The 22170-nt window shown below is 37.2% G+C and overlaps 1 protein-coding gene across 1 annotated transcript in view; it reads right to left on the bottom strand.

The window, feature by feature from the left end:
- The window catches only part of LOC139694521 (interference hedgehog-like), a gene marked incomplete at both ends in the record, with an annotated part of 209620 nt that overhangs the window by 49394 nt on the left and 138056 nt on the right, over nucleotides 1-22170 (bottom strand). Inside the window, 2 exons of the mRNA XM_071593070.1 lie at nucleotides 2962-3175; nucleotides 8255-8356. Of these exons, the coding sequence (XP_071449171.1) occupies nucleotides 2962-3175; nucleotides 8255-8356 (316 nt within the window). The remainder of the gene's footprint in view (nucleotides 1-2961; nucleotides 3176-8254; nucleotides 8357-22170) is intronic.

Here is a 22170-nt window from a genome sequence, read left to right as displayed (position 1 = left end):
TTTAATGTAAAAGAAAATGAATGCAAAGTGAGAAACGGGAAATAGCACCTTCTGCAAAAATATTATTTTAATTCAACTTTTCAAATTCAACAGATTTTCTGATATTTATTCTGTTAAAACCTAATTTTATGCACATTCAAAAATTATGTTTTGCTCAAAGTCTCACTAAATTTCATCTTAAAAACAAATTCTAAACATATTGTATATTTCTAATGAACAGATCCTGCCAAAGAAATAATTGAGCTTAAAATCCGCTGTAAAAACAACTGATATTTTATTGATGTGTCACACGGAATGATGACTTTACTCTTTTAAAAGTTTAGTAGCTTTCTACTGCATGAAACAATAAACGTTTTTAACCATGTACAGAGTTTTGTTACGCAAATTTACAGCACTTAAAAAACCCATTCCATCAATCAATTCCCGATTCCCTCAGTGAAAACCCACTGCGAGTTATTTTTAAATTTGGGCTCGCATCATAGCGAATTCCCAGAAGGCAGTGGCTGGAGTCGGCCTCCCTCACCAACTTACCATTTTACCCCGCGAACCGTGCTCTTAGGGGGCATCCCTGTCCCTCCCTCCCTGTTCCCCTCAACATTCCCATCCGCTCCTTTGCTTCTGCTCACCGTCACCGCAACCCTTCCCTCCCGAGGGCAAGTTCTTTCCACCCGACCTACACCATCGCCGCCAATGAAAGCTGACTCGAAGTTATTACAACATTTTTCAATAGCTCTTTTCGAAATAAAGACTTTACGACTCGTATATCATTCATTTTGACCAGCATTCCCCTTTGTTTCACCCGTAAAACCAAACCTCTATATATTCCGAAATGCCACCACTTTCTCTACAGCCCAACGTTCCCTCGTCTCCAGAATCCCCTCCGCATTTAGTTCGCCAGCGGGAAACATCCATCCCTCGACCCCGTCTCCTTAAATCCCTCCTTCAACGCCATCGTGATGCAAACAGTGTGATAATGTTTTGTTCTATTAGCCAATTGAAAAAGGCTTGCGGCTTTTTTGCTGGCGTAGCAAATAAATAAATATTAACGTTTGCAAGGATCAGAAACTACAAGGCAGCGCTGAGGCGATGACGCAACTAGGGAACGGAGAGCAACCAAAACATGACGGATGTGTCCGAGGCCCTAGTGGGGCCAGGGCGGGAGAAGAAGAACGTTTTGTTCGTTTAAATGTAATTTATTATTCTCGCTTGAAATGAGAAACAACTGATGACTTAAAATAGCCATATTTGTTTTCAAAACCATATGCATTTGCTTAAATGAGAGATAACTGATATTGAAATATATAGAAATGGATTTCTAGCTTCTGGGGATTGGAGGTCAAAAGAATGTTCCGAAAAGGCATTTAGTTTTGCTTAAAGGGGATAAAGTGACTCTAGGAAAAATGGTAATTATTTAAATCTCGGCCAATGGTTAATGTCGGCAGAATATTTACCGATTACTTCTATAATTCAAGGGTTCGCAATATAAATTGACTATAATTAATCTACTTTAGATTTAGCAATTACATAGATAGCAATCGGATAAACGTATTTTACACTGAGATCGCAGATCTCAGAGATCTCAGAAATATTTTTACACTGGTGATTTGCCTGATTCCGCCTTCCTCACCTCGACTGTGTTCATCCTTCCAGTTCCAGTTCCTATCCCTTTTCCTTATATCTATTTGAATGAGTATATATAGTATATATATATATATATATATATATATATATACATACATACATATACATATATATATATATATATATATATATATATATATATATATATATATAAACACACACATATATACTATATATATAAACAATATTATATAAACTATGTATAATTACATGGAAAAAGATGTAAATAAAAGGAAGGTGGAAATAATTTCCGCCTCCCCAAACTCTCTTGTGTTCTTCCGTCGTCATGTGTTCTAACCCCGTTCCCTCTCTCTATTTCCACGGTGAATGAGTACATACCACATGAGTGAGTATATGTTCGGCATATGGTGGGTTTTTGGGTTTGAGTGTATAAATAATTTTTTTCCCAAATGCATGTTGGGATTGTCACTTTTGCATGTGTGGCTTCTGCCCAAGCACCCACGGCTGCACTCTTTATCTCCGGGATGGGGAGGATTTTTAAGATTTAGATTTAGAACCGTTAGCGTATCGACAATCACAGTGCTCGTAAAGACCCAAATATTCCGTCTTGTTCAAGGCAGTAGTCACCGTACTAATATAATTTCATTTAGAATTTAGGTTCCTTTAAAAACCCATATTGTAATCATATAGAAAAACATTTTTTGAGATTAATTACCTTCGCAATGGCCTATTTAATTCCGTTTTTTATGACAGTGAATAGAAAATGGAAAATATCATTAGATTGATGCCATAATGCATGCGTAGAGTCTATTGAAATTTGTATTGATTCAAATTTTGCCATACGCAACGATAACACCAATGACATATTGTGTGAGCGATGAGAGGGATTATTCAGGGTTCTGCATATTCTATTGGTCCGTGCCTCATCAACGCTAATACCAACCAACTTACGAATCTATGACTTGAAAAGCAGTTACGGCAAATTTGTCATTGGTCCAATAGATCATTCGCCGAAACTAGACGTATTTTGACGAAAAGACACCTTTGTTTCATAGGAATTTAAAATTATTGTGAGCTAAATTCCGTCCTCAAATATAACTCATTAATATGCACCGCACCTGTAACAACTTCAGTTGTGAAACGAGGATCCACAAGATGCTGCGTGTAACTGAGGGGATGTACGAGTGTAGGTGAGCCTTGGCCTCGACTGTGCTGCTCACGCCCTCGTTTGCCTTCGAATAGAACTTATATATCCACCTTGACTACTTGAAGGCCAAACACAAAAACATTTGGGTGAAGCATATGTGCAGTAAGGAGATTTCCTGTAAAAAATGAGAAAATATCTCTGTGTTTACTCACCGACAACTTTGAGCTCGACGAAAATGGAGGCGGGAGGGTGGGAGGAAACCTGGCATTCATAGAGGCCCGCGTCTCTAGGCTGTACAAACCGGATCTGGAGGCCCCAATTCTGGAAGGCCGAGGAGGGCGGGCTGTGCTGCGGCGCTTGCTGGGAGGGACGGTGCCCACCGGGACCTCCCGCCGCCGCTGACTTGGGCTTCCGCCGCGGAGGGCCCTGGTCGGGAACAGAGGTTGCCATTAACACGAATTTGCGGTGCTATGTCGAGTTTCATTAAACATTGTCAATCTGCAGCTACAGTAATTGTTTGGAAGAAAAAAGAAAACAGATAAAGTTCGTGTATTTTAACTATTGAATTTTAGTTTCGAATAATTCCAGCTTATTAGAAATGATTGAGTTTTGCATAATTCTCAATTAAAATGGTTTGAAATAATACTTAAACCAACAATTATGTAAATCCATAAAAGGTTTGTGTAATTTGGAATATTTTATCCGACCATATAATCTGTTAAATGCAAGGAATTATTTCTTTTAATCTTGTTAAAACTGAGATGTTAAAAATAATGTAATTTTGTGCGCAGATGGTTGGTAGGTAACCAACTCTCTTATTGAATAGATAGACTGTCGTGAGTTCCGATTTCATATCGATATTCGTGGCTAATGTTTTATGTAGTTGATTTCATAATTTATTATTGTTGATAATGAAATAAATGGACTTATATTTTACTCTGAAGAGCCAGAGGGGTGAGTATTTTTCAAGGCGATTAGCCAATATCTAAAAATTTAGCCCTAATGCAGTCCTTTTCGCTTAAGTCGTACGCCGCTCAGGTGCGGTTTGAGAGGAGTTGATCGAAGAAAAATTTATCAATTTCGAGAATTATATTGATAATATTGTTGATGGGCAATGGCCGTTTTCAAGATATTTATGGAAGATGTTTGAGGGAGAACACTCTGGGGTGGATATACATGTATACCTGTACATTGTGAAGGGAAAGGAATATCCAGCATTGGTAAACACACGGGTTTTAATTCTGTACTGAGAAAGGATTCTTAGTAGATAAGGTACGAGAGATTACTATGAGAATTTTGGATTTCCTATGTGAGGAAAGGAATGAGATTGTAATTTATCTAATATTAATGAAAACGAATATTTTGGGAAGAGTGACACCCAAATTGAAACGAGACAAAATAACTGAAAATTAAAACGTAACTAAGAAATCAAGAAGTAAATAAGAACGCCCTCTGTCAGGGAAGTACAGGAAAATGAGGTAACGCAGAAAAAATATAAAGATGCAAGGGTAAACAGTGGTTTAGCAGATGCCGACATACTGAAATATTTTTTTTAAGAGACTGTTTCAGTAAAAGCATCTCCGATGGCTTATAAATTCAATATCGCCAACAGATGCCCGGAGTTAGAATTTCATTAATTATAATGAAAAATTTTGATGAAACATATTAGCCCAAATAAATCATTGGGGTAAATAAAATACCAGCTCGTATATGTGTATTTAAGGAACTGCCATCTATTAAGACGATGAGGTTCCCAATCATTTGGAAACAACTGACGTAACACCTATATCTACAATCGTAGGCAGGGAGTATTTAAAAACTATTTTCCTCGCATCGATATCATAAAAGGTCATGGAAATATTGTGGCTAGTCTAGATAGTCTGGAGTTATTTATGAAAAACCAGCACGTTTAACGAAAAGAGTAAACTCTGTCACATAACTTTGCGATTTTTGCTCATGATATTTTAAGTTCGGGAGAGAGCAGTGATTCACTTAACGTACGAGCATCGTACATTAAGAGAGATCGCTCGTAGCTTTTCTACATTAAATAAAGGACTTGGCTGGTGTCCGCTTAGATGTTTTTGGAGAACTCTTTTACAAATGTTTTGGAGATGGTAACCATCATCTCGTTTAAAATGTTCGGAAGTCTTGACTACCTCTATAGCTTTTCTTATCTATCGATGATAACCTTGATTCTCCTTATCGATTATATCTGCGGCTTCAAATAAAATGTCACGCCCAGGTTTCCTCCGTGAAAGTGCCAAGATGGCGGACAGTTAAAGAGTTTTTCTTTGTCTCTCTGGTGTTCCTTCAGGCGAAATTTCATCGATCTGCATTTCTCGCTGACGTATGATTTCACAAATGAGCATGACTCTTGGCAGTTGCCTTAACACAGACGCTGTGGAATTTCGTCCTTGTATCCAGGAAACGTGCCTACTATTCACACAGTTGGGCCTTCTGGCGACGCTGTATTTCTTGAGGGCTGCGGCACAAAATCTTACATTTTCCAAACAAAATGGGATGGTGGCGTTGGCTGTCGTATTTGATTCAGTTCGATTTTACGACCCTCTTGCCCGTTTTTGGATCGTACTTTGACTCGGCTTCTCTTTCTTTCAGTCCTTTTCAGAGCCATCTCAGTTCAATAGCCGTTCTGATGCAGAGCCTTCTGGAGCCGTCTCTTTTCTGTTGCTAGTGAGTCGGCAATAACAGAGGGAATAAGGCACATGACGTGTGTGTGTGTGTGTGACATGTTAGCTTCCCACGGTGGATTTTGGTGCGAAGTTGTGCTTAGATAGCGGTCGGTATGTGACTTGTTTCTGTAGACAGTGAGATTGAAAGTTCAGTTTCTCTTTCTTCTCACTGATGAATTCATTGTTTGTAAACTACCATTTACAATTTCAAATATGTAGAATGAGAAATGAACGGGGACCTGAGTGAAAAGTACAAAAGATTATTTCTCGTTTTAAAATTAGAAGGAAATGACTTATATAATTCCAGGGTTGTGCAAAATCCTGTGAACACTGCTTACATTATATACAACAGGTGCAAATATGAAATACATCAAACCATTTGAAATACTGAATAATAGATTAAAAAGCGGTTTTTCAAAAAGGGACGTTCTTTCAATGCAAGTTTCTCCTAAAAAAAGGTTGAGAAATCAAGAAAAGGTAATTTTTTTATTTAACTGAGCCTTTCTAGGCTACAATTGACACAAATCCAAATATACTGTGGGATATGTCGTGATAATAACTTTTAAAGGACTCCTCGGCTAATGAACGCATTACATTGCAACAATGCCAGAATGTAAAAAGAATTTGCCATGACGGGAAAAAGTCATGACGAATGATTTTTGCACTTTGAAATTGTTGCATTACTGACTGATAACGACTACACTAGAGTCAAAAGAAAACCGTTATAATTTATATTGGAAAAGAGGTGTCTCATTAAATTTAGGCAGCAGTACAAACGTAAAGCTTACCATAAATGAATGAGTCACCTATATTTAATACTTTGAAAGAGGTAAGAACGAAGATTGACATAAATATAGGATTCTAATATCCATCCATCATCAACACTATTTAAACATATTACATAGACAGCCTTATAATAAAAAGAACAAATAAAATATAATCCAAGGCTACAACAGATGATACGATCATTGTAATGAATTACTTTCTCCAGAAATCAATTAGCTATACAAAGAAAGCATTTTCAGGTGGCTGAAAAGTTGGAACAATATCATAAATGGAGTTATAGAAATGAGATCCATTGAATATCATGCGTTACCTAAAAAATCGTCAGCGAAAACAATGAATGTTCTAGAAGCCGCTAGATAAAAACATTGATTGTTATCGGAGGTAATGAAACAAATGGGAATGCAACATCCATTATTTAGCAAAAAATATAAACGCCGTAATCAACCTTAAGGTCTGCCTGTTTGGTGGGTGATGGTAGCGTTCACCCAATACCAACCCTGACGGCGTGTGAAAATCACACATCAGGTTTGGGAGGCTAGTTCCTTTCCTTGTGCCGGTTGTGGTATCCAAGGAAGATCTGGTACCCAAAAAATCACATAGCTTGGATAATTATTTAGTATGTGTTATAAAAAGCATACTGGAATATATACGTTTAAAACATTTAGTAATTCTCAAAAAATACGCTGCGTAAAAAAATAGTAAAAAACCGGAAAAGAAACTGCTATTTCCTACCTAATCTTAGCTTGTCGGAATAATGGACATATATTTTCGCCATTTTCAATTTGTAACCTTATTTAAAAAGGGAAAAATGTGAACGGAAACGAACTAAATCTTTGTAAAGAACAAGCACAACGCTTGATTACGTCCGGATATATGTACACACAAATGGAATTCGTAATACCTTGGTCCCCAAAAGTGCACAGTTTCGGTTGGGCTGGCTGTTTTGACAAAGGATAATCTTCAATTTTTAGCCTTTTGATCATATATTCTGATTAGAATAAACCTTTTTCTTTTTCCGAGATAAATTGATCATCAATTACTTCCTTAAATGGAAAATCGTATGGGGATATTAAGAGGCGCGCCACGCATGCATGTGTTAACTTCATTTTACTGTTTTAGGTTGGTCTTTGTGGTGCGTTAAACGAGCTCGTAACTCTATTTTCGTAATAGTTGGCGGAATATGTTATTTCGATAGATACAGATAAATTCAATGAAGATAATATTATTTTCCTTTTGTATGCTGTATGTGGTTGTAAGTTTTGGGATAAATATTTGTTTACCATGTTTGCACTTTTTTGTGAACAAGATTTTATTTGTGATAAAGGCTGCGTTCCAAAGGTAATGCAATTATTTTTTTAAAGTAATTATGTATATATATTATGTATATTTATTATGTATATATATATATGTATATATATATATATATATATATATATATACATGTGTATACATTCCAATTCCCGTGCTAAATAAATGGCCCCTCTTGAAGTGAAATGAAAATAAAAGAATGTATCTTAAAGGTAAAGCCTTATTCAATAAAGTGGCTTGATTGAGAAAACACGCAATTGAGATTTTTCTACTAAGCCTTTTATTTAAATAATTTAATTTCACAGGTACTATTATTTCAATCATGGTCGGTCGAAGGCAGTATAGGAAAATTTATGAAATGATTAATGTATTAGTTCTAGGCGTGATTAATAATGATCAGTTACGAACAATTTCATTTTATTCCTCGAAAAGTAAGTAGTCCAATTTAAATGAAAGGTGAGTTTCGAGAATTCTCTCCGAATCCACAAACGAGAATCCAATTATGCTACGCCCACAGAAAATGCTCATTGAACCCGCCTGCCGGACGAGCAATCCCACCGCTCACATGCCTTTAGCCGTCTCTGCGAGAAGCGTCAATTTTTGTTGCGGCGACGATTGATTTGCTTATTTTTGCAAGCTTTGAACTCTGCAAGGCACGCCGATCTAGTTATACCATCGATCAGAGAGAAGACTCCGGGGAGGGTGCGGTGCCCCCACTCACCTGCAGGTGGCGCGTGTGCACGACGAGGAAGCGGTCGTCGCTGGAGTAAGTGGTCAGCCCCACAGTCAGCAGGTGGAAGTCCTTGCGACGTACCCAGGATACCTGAGGAAGGAAGGAGAAATAGGCCGGGTGAAAACAGTGCGCATGACATCGGCAAACGAAACTGACGCCTTTGGCATTTTATGATTAACCTTTTACATTTCATGGTCACCTTAGCTACTTTAAAATTATTATTTATGTGAATAATATTATTGGTGTGATCTGCTTCCTTTTGAAACAATCCTTACAATTACATATCCTCATTTTATCACTCGGACACTCCCCGTTCATAACTGACGTATTTTTCTAAAAGCTATTAACTGTATTTGCCTTGGTTAGTGCAGGCCAATGGGAAATTGTAAATATAGGAAAACTACATCTACATATTACCTTGTAAGGGCATGTGTCGGGGGGGTTAGGTCATCTGTCATGCATGCACAATCACAATTATTATGGTCTCTACACAAATATGAATAAAGAGACAAAATAAGTTCATGACTTAGGTGGATATGAGATAGAGTGTAGGCTGTATCCTGCGGGTCAACAATTAGGAATGAGACAATACGACCAATTTCCTATTCCTGGGATTATTATGAAAAAATATCAGTTTAAAGAATGACAGAGGACCGGAAGGATACTTTTAGATATTTCACTGTCGCACTATGTCTCATGCACCTAACCTATCTCATATCTGTCTTTATTTTAGGTAAAAAATAGTTACAATTCATCTGAATAAAATAATGCCGCAGGATATTGACGTGATTAAAGTAGAGTCAGAAAGTAAAGTAGCCTTAGGTCATTCATTCAAAATATTCTGACAATTCTAAAATTGGCTCTTTGAAGTACGTTCTACCGACTGAAATTATTAGAAAATGTAGCTGAGCTAAATTTGTCATTTGCGGTTTTTTCACCTAACATGGCGTTTTTAAAATGGGTTCATCTACGTATTTAATTCGCATACTTTTCCGATTTGGTGGCTCATGATGCGGATAGCATTAATAATGCGTAATGTTAGATTAAAGAGGATAAAACAAGGATGCAGGATGTGCAAATGGGATGTAGAAGTATTAACCTGGATGAAATTAGGGGGATACCAAGAGGGTTAATTCGTAGGATTTATGAGGTAGGAATTAGGCCGAAAGGTTAGTGTCAGTTTCCAACCAAAAAGAGGTGATGCGAGTCGGGTTTGAGGACTATAGAACAATAAGTTTAATTTCACACGAAGCTAAGGTGGAACTTATGAAAATCAATATTGGATGGAGAGGAGGGAGAATGATTACAAATAACTTTCCAAACTTGGGATACTTTCAAAACGTTTTCACTTCACGGCACACCTCACGAGAATAAATAATTTCACTGCACAAGAAGGAAAATTTTTCAAGAATAGGTTATATTAAATTAAACTGTATACTTTGGGCTCCCCTTCCTATAACATTTATGTGGTGGATGGGTTGAGTGAAGCGCATTCTGATAACCTATAGAACTGTGCTGGCGGTGGCATTGATATTTGCTCCTCATTGGGTCACCCATGGTACATAGGGAGCCAGATAAAAGGTAATCCTAGGTAAAAATAGTAAAAGGGAGATGGTAATTAGAAAATATAAAGCAGAAGATGGTGAGGAGAAATATAAATGTTTTATTATAGCTGTGCGAGTGGGGCATTACCATTAGAATTAAAAGCAGAACCGAGGAACTTGGTCGTTGTTCAGGTATGCATGCAACCGAGCAACCATAAGGAGGAAGAAGTCAATAGGATATACGATCAGTTAGAGGACATTATTGTAGGTGTTCCTGGATGGAAACATTTAATAGTGATGGGGGATTAGAACGCGACAGTAGGTGAAGGAAGTGAGGTAGGGAATCAAGGTTTGGGACCAAGAAATAACCGCAGAAACAAAGCAAAGGGTTCTGTGGAAGGTAGGAGTACATCATAGCAAACAATTGGTTTAAACAACAGAAAAACATTGGTTTTCAAATAAATTACCTAGGAATTCACAGAAATATCAGTTAAACTATAGTGGTTAGGTACAGATTTAGAAACAGAGCGATCAATTCGCAGTTTCCCGGGAGCGGATGCGGGTTAAATCACAATTCAGTCAACATGAAGATGGTTTTGGAAATGGAATATAAAAGCATTAACCAAAATGAAAATAAATGAGTCCAGCAGGATGTAAATAAAATTACGGGTGAGAGCTAGCCCTTGAGTCTCACCCATTTCGGAAGTGTTCTGGACTTAAATGGCCAAAGGGGCTGGGACATAAGGAGAAGTATTTCGTTGGACAAGTAAGCTATCGCGGGACAGAAAAAGGTAGTGAGAGGAACGTTAGGCAGGGATGCTACGAAAAGGCTCGTTAAAACTTTAATATGGAGCGTAGTTATATGCTGCGCGAAAACTGGAAGCAGGGTGAAAGGCGTGAATTTGGAGGCATATAAAATGTGGTTGTGAGGAAGGACTGGAAATGCTAAATATATAGAAAGAAAAACAAACATAGATGTGGTTGGCATAGGTGTAGAGGGGATCGTTAGGAGAAATGCAAAGGAAGTAGGAAAGGTGCAAAGCATTTTGATTGCCAGGGAAATGTTAAAGACTGCGTCAGTGAGAGGCTGTTAGGCAAGGGAGGAAGGGTTAGAAATAGGATAGGCATGTTGGACGGAATGAAGGGAGGATGGAATTAGGCTGAATTCAAGACGGGCTTAACTGTAGCGGAGGATATAAAGTTTTGTGTTGAGGGCGAGGTAAGGGAATTCAATCTTCACACCGCTGTGTACTCGGTGTCCATCGTCCAACCTACCTTAACTGGTAGATTACCGACAATAGCAAAATAACTGGGGATGCAAATAGTCCTTATTACTCGTAAAAAACTCCTAAATTTTCCTTATTACTCGTAAAAACTCCAGCCATAAATTCCTTTTAGTCATATATAAAGAAAGAAACAAAACAATCAGAACGAAAATACGTAATCGATAGTTCCTCAGTTATTGAAATTAGACAATTTTTTTATATCGCATCTATGAACTGAATTGTCAGATATCACCCTTGTTATATGAGATGAAAATGCATATAGGAAATAAATTATGAACTGAAGAATAACTTTCTATGAATTAATACAATAATATTACCATGGTAACAAAATACAAATTTTAACTAAAATATCTATGAAAATGTTTTCCGATTGACTAGCATTACCTGCGTTCTTCTAATGCTTGAAAAATTTCGTCCCGTGCCCATTGCGGAATATATAATCAGATTTCTAGAAACTACGGGAGATGCCGCGACAGTCACGTTTAACGGAGTCATCCTCTGATATGCATTTTAATTCAACATAGTATTCAGAGTGTGAAAATCATTCGCCTTGACCGGGATTCGAACAATGATTCAAATCCTGGTCAAGGCGAATGATTTTTACACTCTGAAATTGCTGCATTGAAATGCATATTAGCGGATTACTCCGTTCAAAGTTACTGTTGCGGCATCTCCCGCAATTTCATGGAATTTCTCATAAGTAAAAACAGTCTTAGTGTTGAAAGTTGGCTTTAACACCGTGGACTGTGGCGCATTGTGCACGAGTACATTGTATGGGCGGTATTTCGTCACAACATCTTGTTCCTTTAAAGCCCCAAAAATTTCAGTGTTTTAGAGGACGCCTTGATAGCTTAAATGTCTAAAGCACGCAGCTGGACATCGTAGGATCCGGGTTCGATTCCCACTCAAGGAAAATGATCATTTAACTCTAAAATTTTGGAATTTAATAACATAATCAGATGTTGTATCTGAGGGAAGCATGTCATGGTGTGATAATCCTGTAATGGGTGCAAAACCTATTTTTCCAAATATTGAAACAACTAAAACTTAAAAACCTTCTATGTATATCAAAGCCTTAAGAAGACATGCACTGTAATCTTTTGCAACAGTTCATAAATATATTAATTTCTCAATTTAATTCTCTATGTTTTTGTTCTGAAAGCGCATATTTTAAAATCTGGATCGAAAGAACCACACCTAATTCATTATCAAGACTTTTCATTTTTAAAGTCATGATAATGAGTATGGAAGGGAAACTTTGCTCACACGCGCGTTATATAGCAAATGGTAAAATAATGTTAATAGCTTTTTCGCAGATGAATAGAAACTCCTCGTCTGCAGTTACGATTGATTGAGATAAATGGAGTCTCCTTTAACTTTATTTCAAGGGTAGCATAACTTTTCAAGTCTAATAAACCTTCGTTTTCTTCCCCTGATAAATCTGATGCTAAATATGATCTGACAAGTATGCAAATGATTCCAAACCCAATCAAATTATTTTGACCCCGGTTATTCACATTAACGAAGAATTATACTCTAAGTAAGGGTTGATCTGCAAGTTTTAGTAGTTCTGTTTTAAGATTGGAACTATAGCACCGAATTAAAAGTTCAAGGGAAGAATTTTACAACTCATCTTATCATATTGAACGTTGTTTTTGAATTCATAAATTTTTTCAGCACAAGATATTAAGCATTGAATTACCCTCATGCTATTCCTGTATTTTTCGATTAAGTTAATTTTGGTGTCCAAACATGACACCTAATTAGTCAGTGTTTGAAACCAGTAGGAATTGTATTCCACCTTAGCTAAAAACTGAGTTACCCTAAAATTAAATGTATAATTCCTCTTTCTGTTCTTAAATTCTGAAAATAAAACTCCCCTGATAGCAAACGAAATTATTCAGTTTGGAAGATGAATGCTCTAATTCGTTGCATAAAAACGAGATTGAATTTGATAAAATTCGGCAGCATTTACGGTGCTCACAATGCCATTGTGTGTGGTTTTCAATTCTGGAGATAAACTACTTGAAATGAGATGCAATTGCAAAGTCAGAGTCTATGACTCTCTTGGATATTGCACAATTAATCCATATAATTTGCCTTGTGTCTAAGCAGCCAATGCTCACTTTAAAGATTATATTCCCAGTTGTTTGCAGAATAAATAATTTTCATTCAACCCTATCTCACTAGTAAATGGAGCTAGTGCAGTTAGCTAAAAATACTAACGAAGCATCTGTGCTTTGATCAAACAGTAGCTAATGTCAATCTCTAAGTCATCTTTCGAAAATTTAAAAATTTTCTAGAAATGTTCTTTCTTTGCTAACCGACTAAAACTTCGAAGCCCCAAAAGCATTCCTTCGGTTCATTCTCTGGGAATTGCACTAATTTGACAATTTTTATGATTTGTAAATGCTTGTTCATTGTTGTCCGTAAGTGAAAATTGAATGTAATGTATTTAACATATTTGAGGAATGCAGAAATGCTTAAAAATGAAAATAAACTGTGAAATATAAATGTATGATTTACATGAAACTAAACATAAGTGCTTCGATAAATACAATAAATTATGGTTCTTTTTAAGAATCGTGCATGATGGAGAACATGAAATAGGCATATTAAATAGGATATCTAAAATACCAAAACATGAAAAACTGTTATTAAAAAAAGTTACAGAAAGTTATTTACCCCTTTATGCATCCATTCGGAAATTTATAATTCAGTACCCATTTTCCAAAATATACATGAGATGCATTTTGAATCAGAAGGAAACACATTACGAAAAAGTGATTAACTCTGATTAAGAAAGAAATAACCAGTGTTCATTTTATCAGGCAAAGATATTTTATTCAATTATGATCGTTTTAGCTTCAGCTAAAATATATATTATCAATAGATGATGGGAAAACTTTGCCCGGTAAGTTTAAAAATAAGACATTTTTATGTCCCATAAGATAAATAAATTGAAAAAACAAAAATACAATCACTTCCAGACGTTTGAAACAGACTAATTAAAAACACTGAGCATCCTAAGTTTTTACAAAAAACGATGCGCTATTGAAACAGTTGACTTATACTACAACGAGGGCAATTGTTAAGGAAAAAGACTAAGAGCGTTGAACTTATAACCGGAGGACCCGATTACGATTCCCGGGAAAGCCCCCTATGGTTCTCGCCTTCTAACGAGCTTTAAAATGAGCATCACTGCATTTTTTACGCAGGAAGATTTGGTTACCGGAAAAAGGGACTGCAGGGTTGAATGAAGCTGCTGGTGCCAAGAGGCGTCCCCGAGAACCCTCAGTGGTCCAACTCTCTATCCACAATCCAAATCTCTATTTAGAGAGGTATATACTCATGAAAAACCCTTGCCTTCAAAGTTATGAGGAGGAGTTCCATTTGTTATATCAATGCTTTTTTAATGTAATATGCTCATATTTTTCACACGACATCATTTTGCACGCCTTTTAAACCACGTCCTCACTGTCTCATGCGTATTATTACAAAGAATCAAAGGATGGGGTGCGTACGAAAGAATTGGCGTTGGATTTCAATGATTCAATATTCAACTCTCAAACTCTGCCAAACCACAAATCCTCCTCCTGATTTTATTCTTGGACGCTCAAAGGAGCAAGTGCTAGACAAATAAACTTGATGATTTCGTTCATTATTTCACTGATAATTTATTCTAAAGAAAGCTGTATTTCAAGTTTACTACTCCCTGAACTCTTAAGGCGCCTTATTTAGGTGCGCCTAATTTGATTTTAAGGCCGAACCTGATGATGGCATAGGGAACGCTGTCATAATACACATTTAGTCAAGAAAAGAAACAAGTCTGCCTTTGCTAGTGTTATATACCCCATAATACACTTAGTACGTGTCTGTTGTAGTGAAATGGCCTATTTTTAGTTTTGCTACCACATAATTTTAAATAAAACATAATTAAAACTACATTTCAATGCAGAAAATACATTTATACCCTGTGGATACAAAGGGTCCGTAGTTACATGTTCAAGTCGTCATTATGTCAATGTGCGCACACACAAAGCTTCACTTAGAACTCTTTTGGCAGTCTCTCTATCCCATTGTTTTCCATGATTTTGCTACAATTTACCGTTATGGGTTCCTTGGAATATGGAAATGACTCTGTTGTGTGATATAATTTTTAGGTTTTTGCAAAATTTCAATCGATGATGAAATTATTGCATATGATGACCGCTGTTTAATTCTCTTTGGGATAAAAGGCATGCATTGGTTAACCGAGTGCTCGTGGTCTTTCAGTGCCCAAGCCATAGAATGATGTTTTCAAAGTCAAGGGGCATTTGTTTTGAAACTACACGTGAAATCAGAACAATTAAAATGGCTTTAATATTTAATAATTATGTATAATTCAATAAGTTGTTAACTCATTTATGGTATATTATTCATAAACTATTAAAGATTATGGAGGACAAATAATGTATGTTGAGTAGAATTGATGAATACGATTATGAATTCATGCGTTGGCATCATATGGTATAATTCCAAATCATCATGCATATTGGAAACCAAAATTCCATCGACAATATCACATACGATAGTGGCGACAGAAAGGATGACAATGTTGTAGGATTCTACGATGCAATGTTAATAGGATACAAAGAAAAATGCATACAACACAATAGGGAATTATGTTCTTCAGTACATTGTTGAATAAGCAGTTCATAGTTAAATAACTCATATATCGACAACTTTCCAAGATTACGTGATCCAGTACTTTGCAAAATTACTTTGAAAGAGAAGGAGATGTAGACCTCAAAAACTATGAATTTGATTGTAATGTCATTGCTAAAATTTTATTGGTATCGTTTGTTGAACACTTTGTCTTTTCATTATGAAAGTTCGATTCATTTGTTCAGTCATTTTTAAAGTAGTGGTCGTCTCCTCGTTTCTTCCTCATAGCAACTCATTTTACTAAATAATTCGATATTATTTCATTGAATTAATTCCCCATTCCCAATAAACGCGGGGTGAATTTTAATCTCCTTTGCTGTGCCTATCACAAAAATTGCCAAGTACTTCAAAGTATTCACCTTAAAATATGATGCAGTCGTGGTTTCGGCATTTGAGACGCACGCTGTTTCTTCAAATGCTGAATTACGCTTTCTAAAAGTCGAGAGAGCCGTCACTGCCCTCTTAATGCTTGGGAACGAAGAGCATCTTACTTTTGACATAATTATTACAAAAATATACGGTCATCTTCCCTTCACAAATTGTAACATTTAAGCATTTTTATTATGACTTAAACCAAAAAGAATAAATTATTTCAAAGCATTGAATATTTTGGCACATTTTATCATTTGTACGCTACTTTGCTATCTTTCAACCACTACTAAGGATTTCATTAATTACACGGAACTATTTGAACTGGCGTTGATCTCTGACGTTGAAGTCAGGTAGCGGACCGCGACAGCTCACCAGTTGAGTGGTCGGTCGCATTCCGGGGGGTAATTTCTCTTAGACTGAAAGAGAGAGCGCTCTGCTCCCTAGCAAGTGAATCGTGGGGCGAGTGGCTGGAGAGAAGGGGGAGGGCCTCCCCCCACCTCTCTCTCTCTCTTCCTATTCCTCCTGCGCATTGTCCGCGGCGGGAACAAGTGATGGGAGGCCATTCGGCGTCGTTAATGGCGCACAGCGAAGGGCTTCTTTCGCCACCGCCCCCGAGAGAGGGCGCGGGGAGGGCTCAGACGCTGTCCTTCGAGGGGGGAGTGAAAGAGAGAATATAACGCGAATGGCCTCCTAAAACTAAGTGGAGGGAGGCGTGGTTTTTTATGACGGTATCATGCTTTTACTGCAATGAAAATAGGTTTGCGGAGAGCCTCAAAAGACTACAAAATCGAGCGTACCGGAATCCCAACGATTGACTTTGTGAAGGAAGACGATAAGGAAACGTAAAAAATTTAAATGAAAACACTCAACTGTAATAAGCTAATATGTTAATTCAGAATACAAAAATACTACCACATGATTTTCAAACTTAAATTCATATCCAACTTTCATGCACTAAAGTTCAGGAATTATTACCCAAAAATTAGAAGGAGAAAATAAATTCGGAGGGATTATCATTTGATTTGTAGTGATTTTGAAATGTCTTATAATTGAGTAGGATTAATAGGAATGGAGACAGAAAAATTGAATGTAATTGAGCATAATATAGGGGAAAATTATATTAAGAATCACTCCTTAACAATAATCTAACCGTGTTTCATTTCGTGTTCTCTTCTCTTAAAGAACTTCTCCCATTCCCTTGGACGAAATACGTATCAAGCAATATTGATAGTGATAATAACGTCTTATTAGCGTCGCAAATCAGTTAAGTGAAGACATGTGTCCTTTGAATTTGCCCATTAACTTTAAGTATAAGTATGTCAATGCCAACATTCCAGTTAATTATTCTTTCTTTAACATAACATAAGCGTCGGAGGCAAGTACCGTTCCAATCGTTGCGAATTGTTTTGTTAACTCCGGAACTATATGTATTTTTAAATTCGCCAATTTAATATGAGAATAAGAAAATGCATCGACAGGTAAAAAGTAGGGGGAAAGAAGGGTAAACAAGTAGGTAAAATAAGGGTACCCTCCCGCTACCTGCGGCGTTTTGTCGCGTACCCTACCTGTGTCCTTTAGAAGGAGAGCGTTTTATGTTGCATATTTATGTGGTAGTGGAGTTTCGCGTTTTTACTTTTCATGCTCTGGCTTGCGCGTTGTTGGATGGATTTCATGCTGCATCCTGGGGTGCATTTGTTTGTTGGATGATGGAGTATGTGTTTACATGCGTGTGGGATGAGGGGATTTTTGCATGAGTGTCTACTCCACTGTGGGTGTAGTTTGCATTTATGTGTTGTTTTTGCATGTGGTTTTGTTCCTTTTTATGGGTGATGACATAACACCCTTGCCACACAACCTTGCGGCGGCTTGTGGGGCATTATGTAGATGTAGATGTAACATATTTGTAACAGTCTTCGATAAATCAAAATAGATTGGAGTGAAACTATGAAAATAGTTTGGTAAACTTAACATTCTGTGAACTGAGTGCCGATTTCCTAATGATTGCAAATCCATGATTACTTTTAACTTTTCAAGATCGACCCTGGCTGGCGCCCTGGCTCAGGTTGGAAAGCCGAGGGATATTTCTCGGTGAATACACAAAAGGAAGAGCGCCACGTATTTATTCTGAATTTATGGAAACTGAACCCTCTCGAAATTATCCGCGAAAATTCTTTTAAACGACAAGTGTAAGTAATAGTTTAAATTGTAATTCACCCGCTCTATTTGGAAATTTAAAGTGATGCTCACCATTTTAGTAATATGTCTGCTCCGCTAATTGGAACGTATTTTCGCATAAATGACGTAGCTTTCAGCTTTGAAGGCTTAATTATTTCAATGCTTAATTTTAGCAAACCCAATGACGGTAAGTAGATCACAAAGATACGATTAGATAAAAGTACGGGTCGTAAAATCAAAGTTTAAATATTGGTTTTAATACTAACTACCCATTCTTTGAATGTCCTCAAGGGCTGTTGACATAAATTGCTGCAACATTATCAACGCTTATATCATCCTCTCAGGTACTTAATGAATACCATTCTTTGATTAGTAGATAATTTTAAAATTATTAAATTTTTTATATCCATATTAATCATTACCATAAGCAGGATACCCAGCATACTTGTGTCCCTTACCAAATATGCTATAAGTAGCATTTACGTTTTTCTTAAATCTCGGTGAGGTTCAATAATTCTTCAGGCCCACTACATTTTACAGATAGGCAGAATTTTTCTGAGGTTCAGAGTTTTTGAAAGTCTTGTTCCTCTCCTCCACCACTCTCCGGCCTTCGGTATGTCTGTCGCACTTCAGCAGTCATCTTTCTAAAGGCTTTTCAAATGACATCGACATTGGTCCACTCAACGTGGGCCCATCTTTACTATGAGTTTGTCTTTGACTTGAATCTTGTCTACCCCAGTTGTCCGTTCTCAGTAGTTCCACTTTCAAATCGCCGGAATCATGTGATTTGCTGAGACTTTTAAGCACCATGACGTATTAGATTTTAGGTCCCTCGGGCTGCTATTTGCGGGTGAACTTGAGACGCTCCAACCTTATATTTGTTTGCGAAGGGAAATATTCAAAAAGCCTATTTTTCGTCTAAGACTCGGTTTTACTGGGCAAAATGCTTAAATTAATGTTTAATATCTATTCCTTAAAAATGCTGTTGTTAGTTGCAACATTTTGCAACACATTACATAAGCTCCAAAGAAACTGCGGGAGATGCCGCAACAGTAACTTTTGCCGCAGTCATCCGCTAATGTGCATTTCAATGCAACAATTTCAGAGTGTAAAAATCATTCGTCTTGATTGGGATTTGAACCCAGATCCCTCAATAATTGGTCAAGTGCTTTAGCCAGTTAAACTATCGAGTTTAATTTCAAAATTTCCCAAAATTTCAGAGTTTAAGATGACGCTTCGTTAGCTTAACTGGCTAAAGCACTCGACCGGATATTGAGGGAACTGGGTTCGAATCTCAGTCAAGGCGAATGGTTTTTACACTCTGGCATTGTTGCACATTACATAAGCCTTAAATTTCCTTATAATACCATACTTACTATATGACTAGTTATATTTCTTGGTCTAATATTTACGTCACGGCTCCCATAATATGTTTAATTGGCATTTTTATCCATGTTTACTCCAGACAAATTCTCACCTAGAACCGCTGACAAAACCTCACAAAAATAGGTCTCTTACATCTAACCAATATTTACAGAAATAGTTGTCACCGTCGTAAATATGTGATACAAAAATACACACACAACTTTTTTCTCCCGTGGAATATCAGATAAATGCGGTCGGTGTATGACAATCTGCGCTCCAATTTTGGATACGTCACGCCCACCTCATTTATATAATAAAACATGGCATGATGAATAAAAGGATAGGACCAATCATGTCTCTCTGCGGCACGCAAGAAACCAAATTCACGGATTCGGAAATAATTTCATAAATCAATAATTTTTTTCCGATGCGAAAGAAAACAGCGAACCCAAATCTCTAAATTGCCTTTCATTCCCTATTACGAAATGCAATTTAAAGTCAGCTTATGAGTACGTATTTGCTACTAAATCTAGTAAGTAACTGTTTAAGCCCTGGGTGAATGCTTGCTTCCTCCATTCTTATTATTTTAAGAGTGTCTTGATTAAATGCTCAAATATGTGCTTCACTTCAGTTTCCAGTACAAACCTCGAGCCACGTGTTTATGAAAGTAACCGTAATTTTCGTTTCATGAAACTGCGGGAGACGCCACAACAGTAACTTTTAACTGCGTCATAGGCTAATATGCATTTCAATGCAACAATTTCAGAGTGTAAAAATCATTCGACTTGACCGGTATCCGGGTTCAAATCCCATTCAAGGAAAATGATTTTTATACTCTGAAATTGTTGCTTTCGTTGTTAACCTTCGAAGAAAAATAACTACAGAGTAACAAGTCTACTCCTCATCTACATTATGCATGGAAGAAACGCATATGTTCAGCATAAGCTCCGTATACGTCCAGTACAGGTATTATTTTGATGAGGAATACATTTGTGATTCTGCAGTCATTTTTTTTCTACGGCTAACAACGAAAATTGCCGCTACTTAAAGAGACCCTAAAATAAAAATCCACACATTCTTATCCACAATATTCTACCTTGGTGCCGCCTCATTAAGAGAAATGAAAGCAGGACCATCCGGAATCCCAAGAGAAAATGTCATACTTTCGACTAGAGGGTAAATGGGAAAAATGAACGCATTGATCTTTGAAGGAAGAACTGACGAAGTCGTAAATGAGTCGTGAAAGATGGTGAAAGATTGCACTTACTTCCAATTACGCAACCTTTGATTTGAATGCATTAGCATTTGTAGAAACCGAAAGAAATACATGCGAGGATGAATTTTGTAAGTTGTCAAAGGCAATCTGTGCAACTTGTGGAGTGAGGCTTTTTGAAAGGAAATACTGGAGAAGAAGGAGAGACCCTCTGCATGGGAAATGGATGTAAATAGGGAATACACATCAAGAGTGGACATACTTAAGTCTGTATTGAGAGAAAAGGAGAGACAATAAAGCTTTTATTGTCAGGAAGTGGACGAGTGGCTGGAGATGGTGGCGAACAAATGCGGAGATGCGTCCCGTTGGAGGGCTCCAGGAGGGACAAATCCGTCGGCCAGGAGTGTTGGGTTTATGAATTTTGGGAAAATGTAGAACTGAGAGGTATTGGCATTAGGTGGGGAGACGATTGAGGTGTCTTCATCAGATAGATCTTCATGGGGACTTCAGTCTTTAAGAAAGGATATGACATCTCTTAGAAAGATATGGTGGAAGCGAATCTGGTTGGCTTAGGATGGTGGATGGCCTTGGTCTCTTTTTTGATTTCTGTCGTGTTGAGTGCTACAAATGTGAAGCCTTTTTCTACTAAATTGATGATGATTTTGGAATTTTCAAAAGCAAATTGTTGAGACATGGAAAAATTGTCCTCGGATTGTAACGAATTGAGGAAAGAAGGACTAGAAATTCGGATAGGAGGAGTTAAATGAAAATTTCTACTGAATGATTTGGAGGAAATGGTTTCGGTCCAAGGGGCTGTCAGTGTTGTGTACGCGCAAGGGCGCGGCTTTGTAGGATTTTGAGTGAATTTATCAATTCTGGCAATAAATATTTTTAATTGACAGTCATACTACTTTTGGGACAAACCCTGAGTGTACGTATATTTATCCCTCCATTGGACTGGACGTTTGACGTGGCGGAAGGGCTTGTGCGTTCCAATGGACCCTTTACTACGCAAAAGAAACAATAGTTGGTGGGAAAAAACCAAGGAAACCATAGATCACGGTTGAGATGATTAGAAAGATGGGTGAGAGAAGGAAAGGGAAGAATGTAAACGCAGAGTTAGACAGAAGTAAGTGCAAAGAGTTAAATAATAATTTGAAACGGGTGACAAATAGAGAAAAAGAAGCGTAATGGGATACGTGTTGCGAATGGAAAGTTTATTCAGGGGAAGGGAAAAATTAG

Source organism: Hetaerina americana, unplaced genomic scaffold (assembly GCF_022747635.1).
Source record: "Hetaerina americana unplaced genomic scaffold, ioHetAmer1.1.p SCAF_1, whole genome shotgun sequence".
Classification (NCBI taxonomy): domain Eukaryota; kingdom Metazoa; phylum Arthropoda; class Insecta; order Odonata; family Calopterygidae; genus Hetaerina; species Hetaerina americana.
The sequence above is the reverse complement of the archived record's forward strand: the minus strand, read 5'-3'. Positions and strand labels throughout refer to the sequence as shown.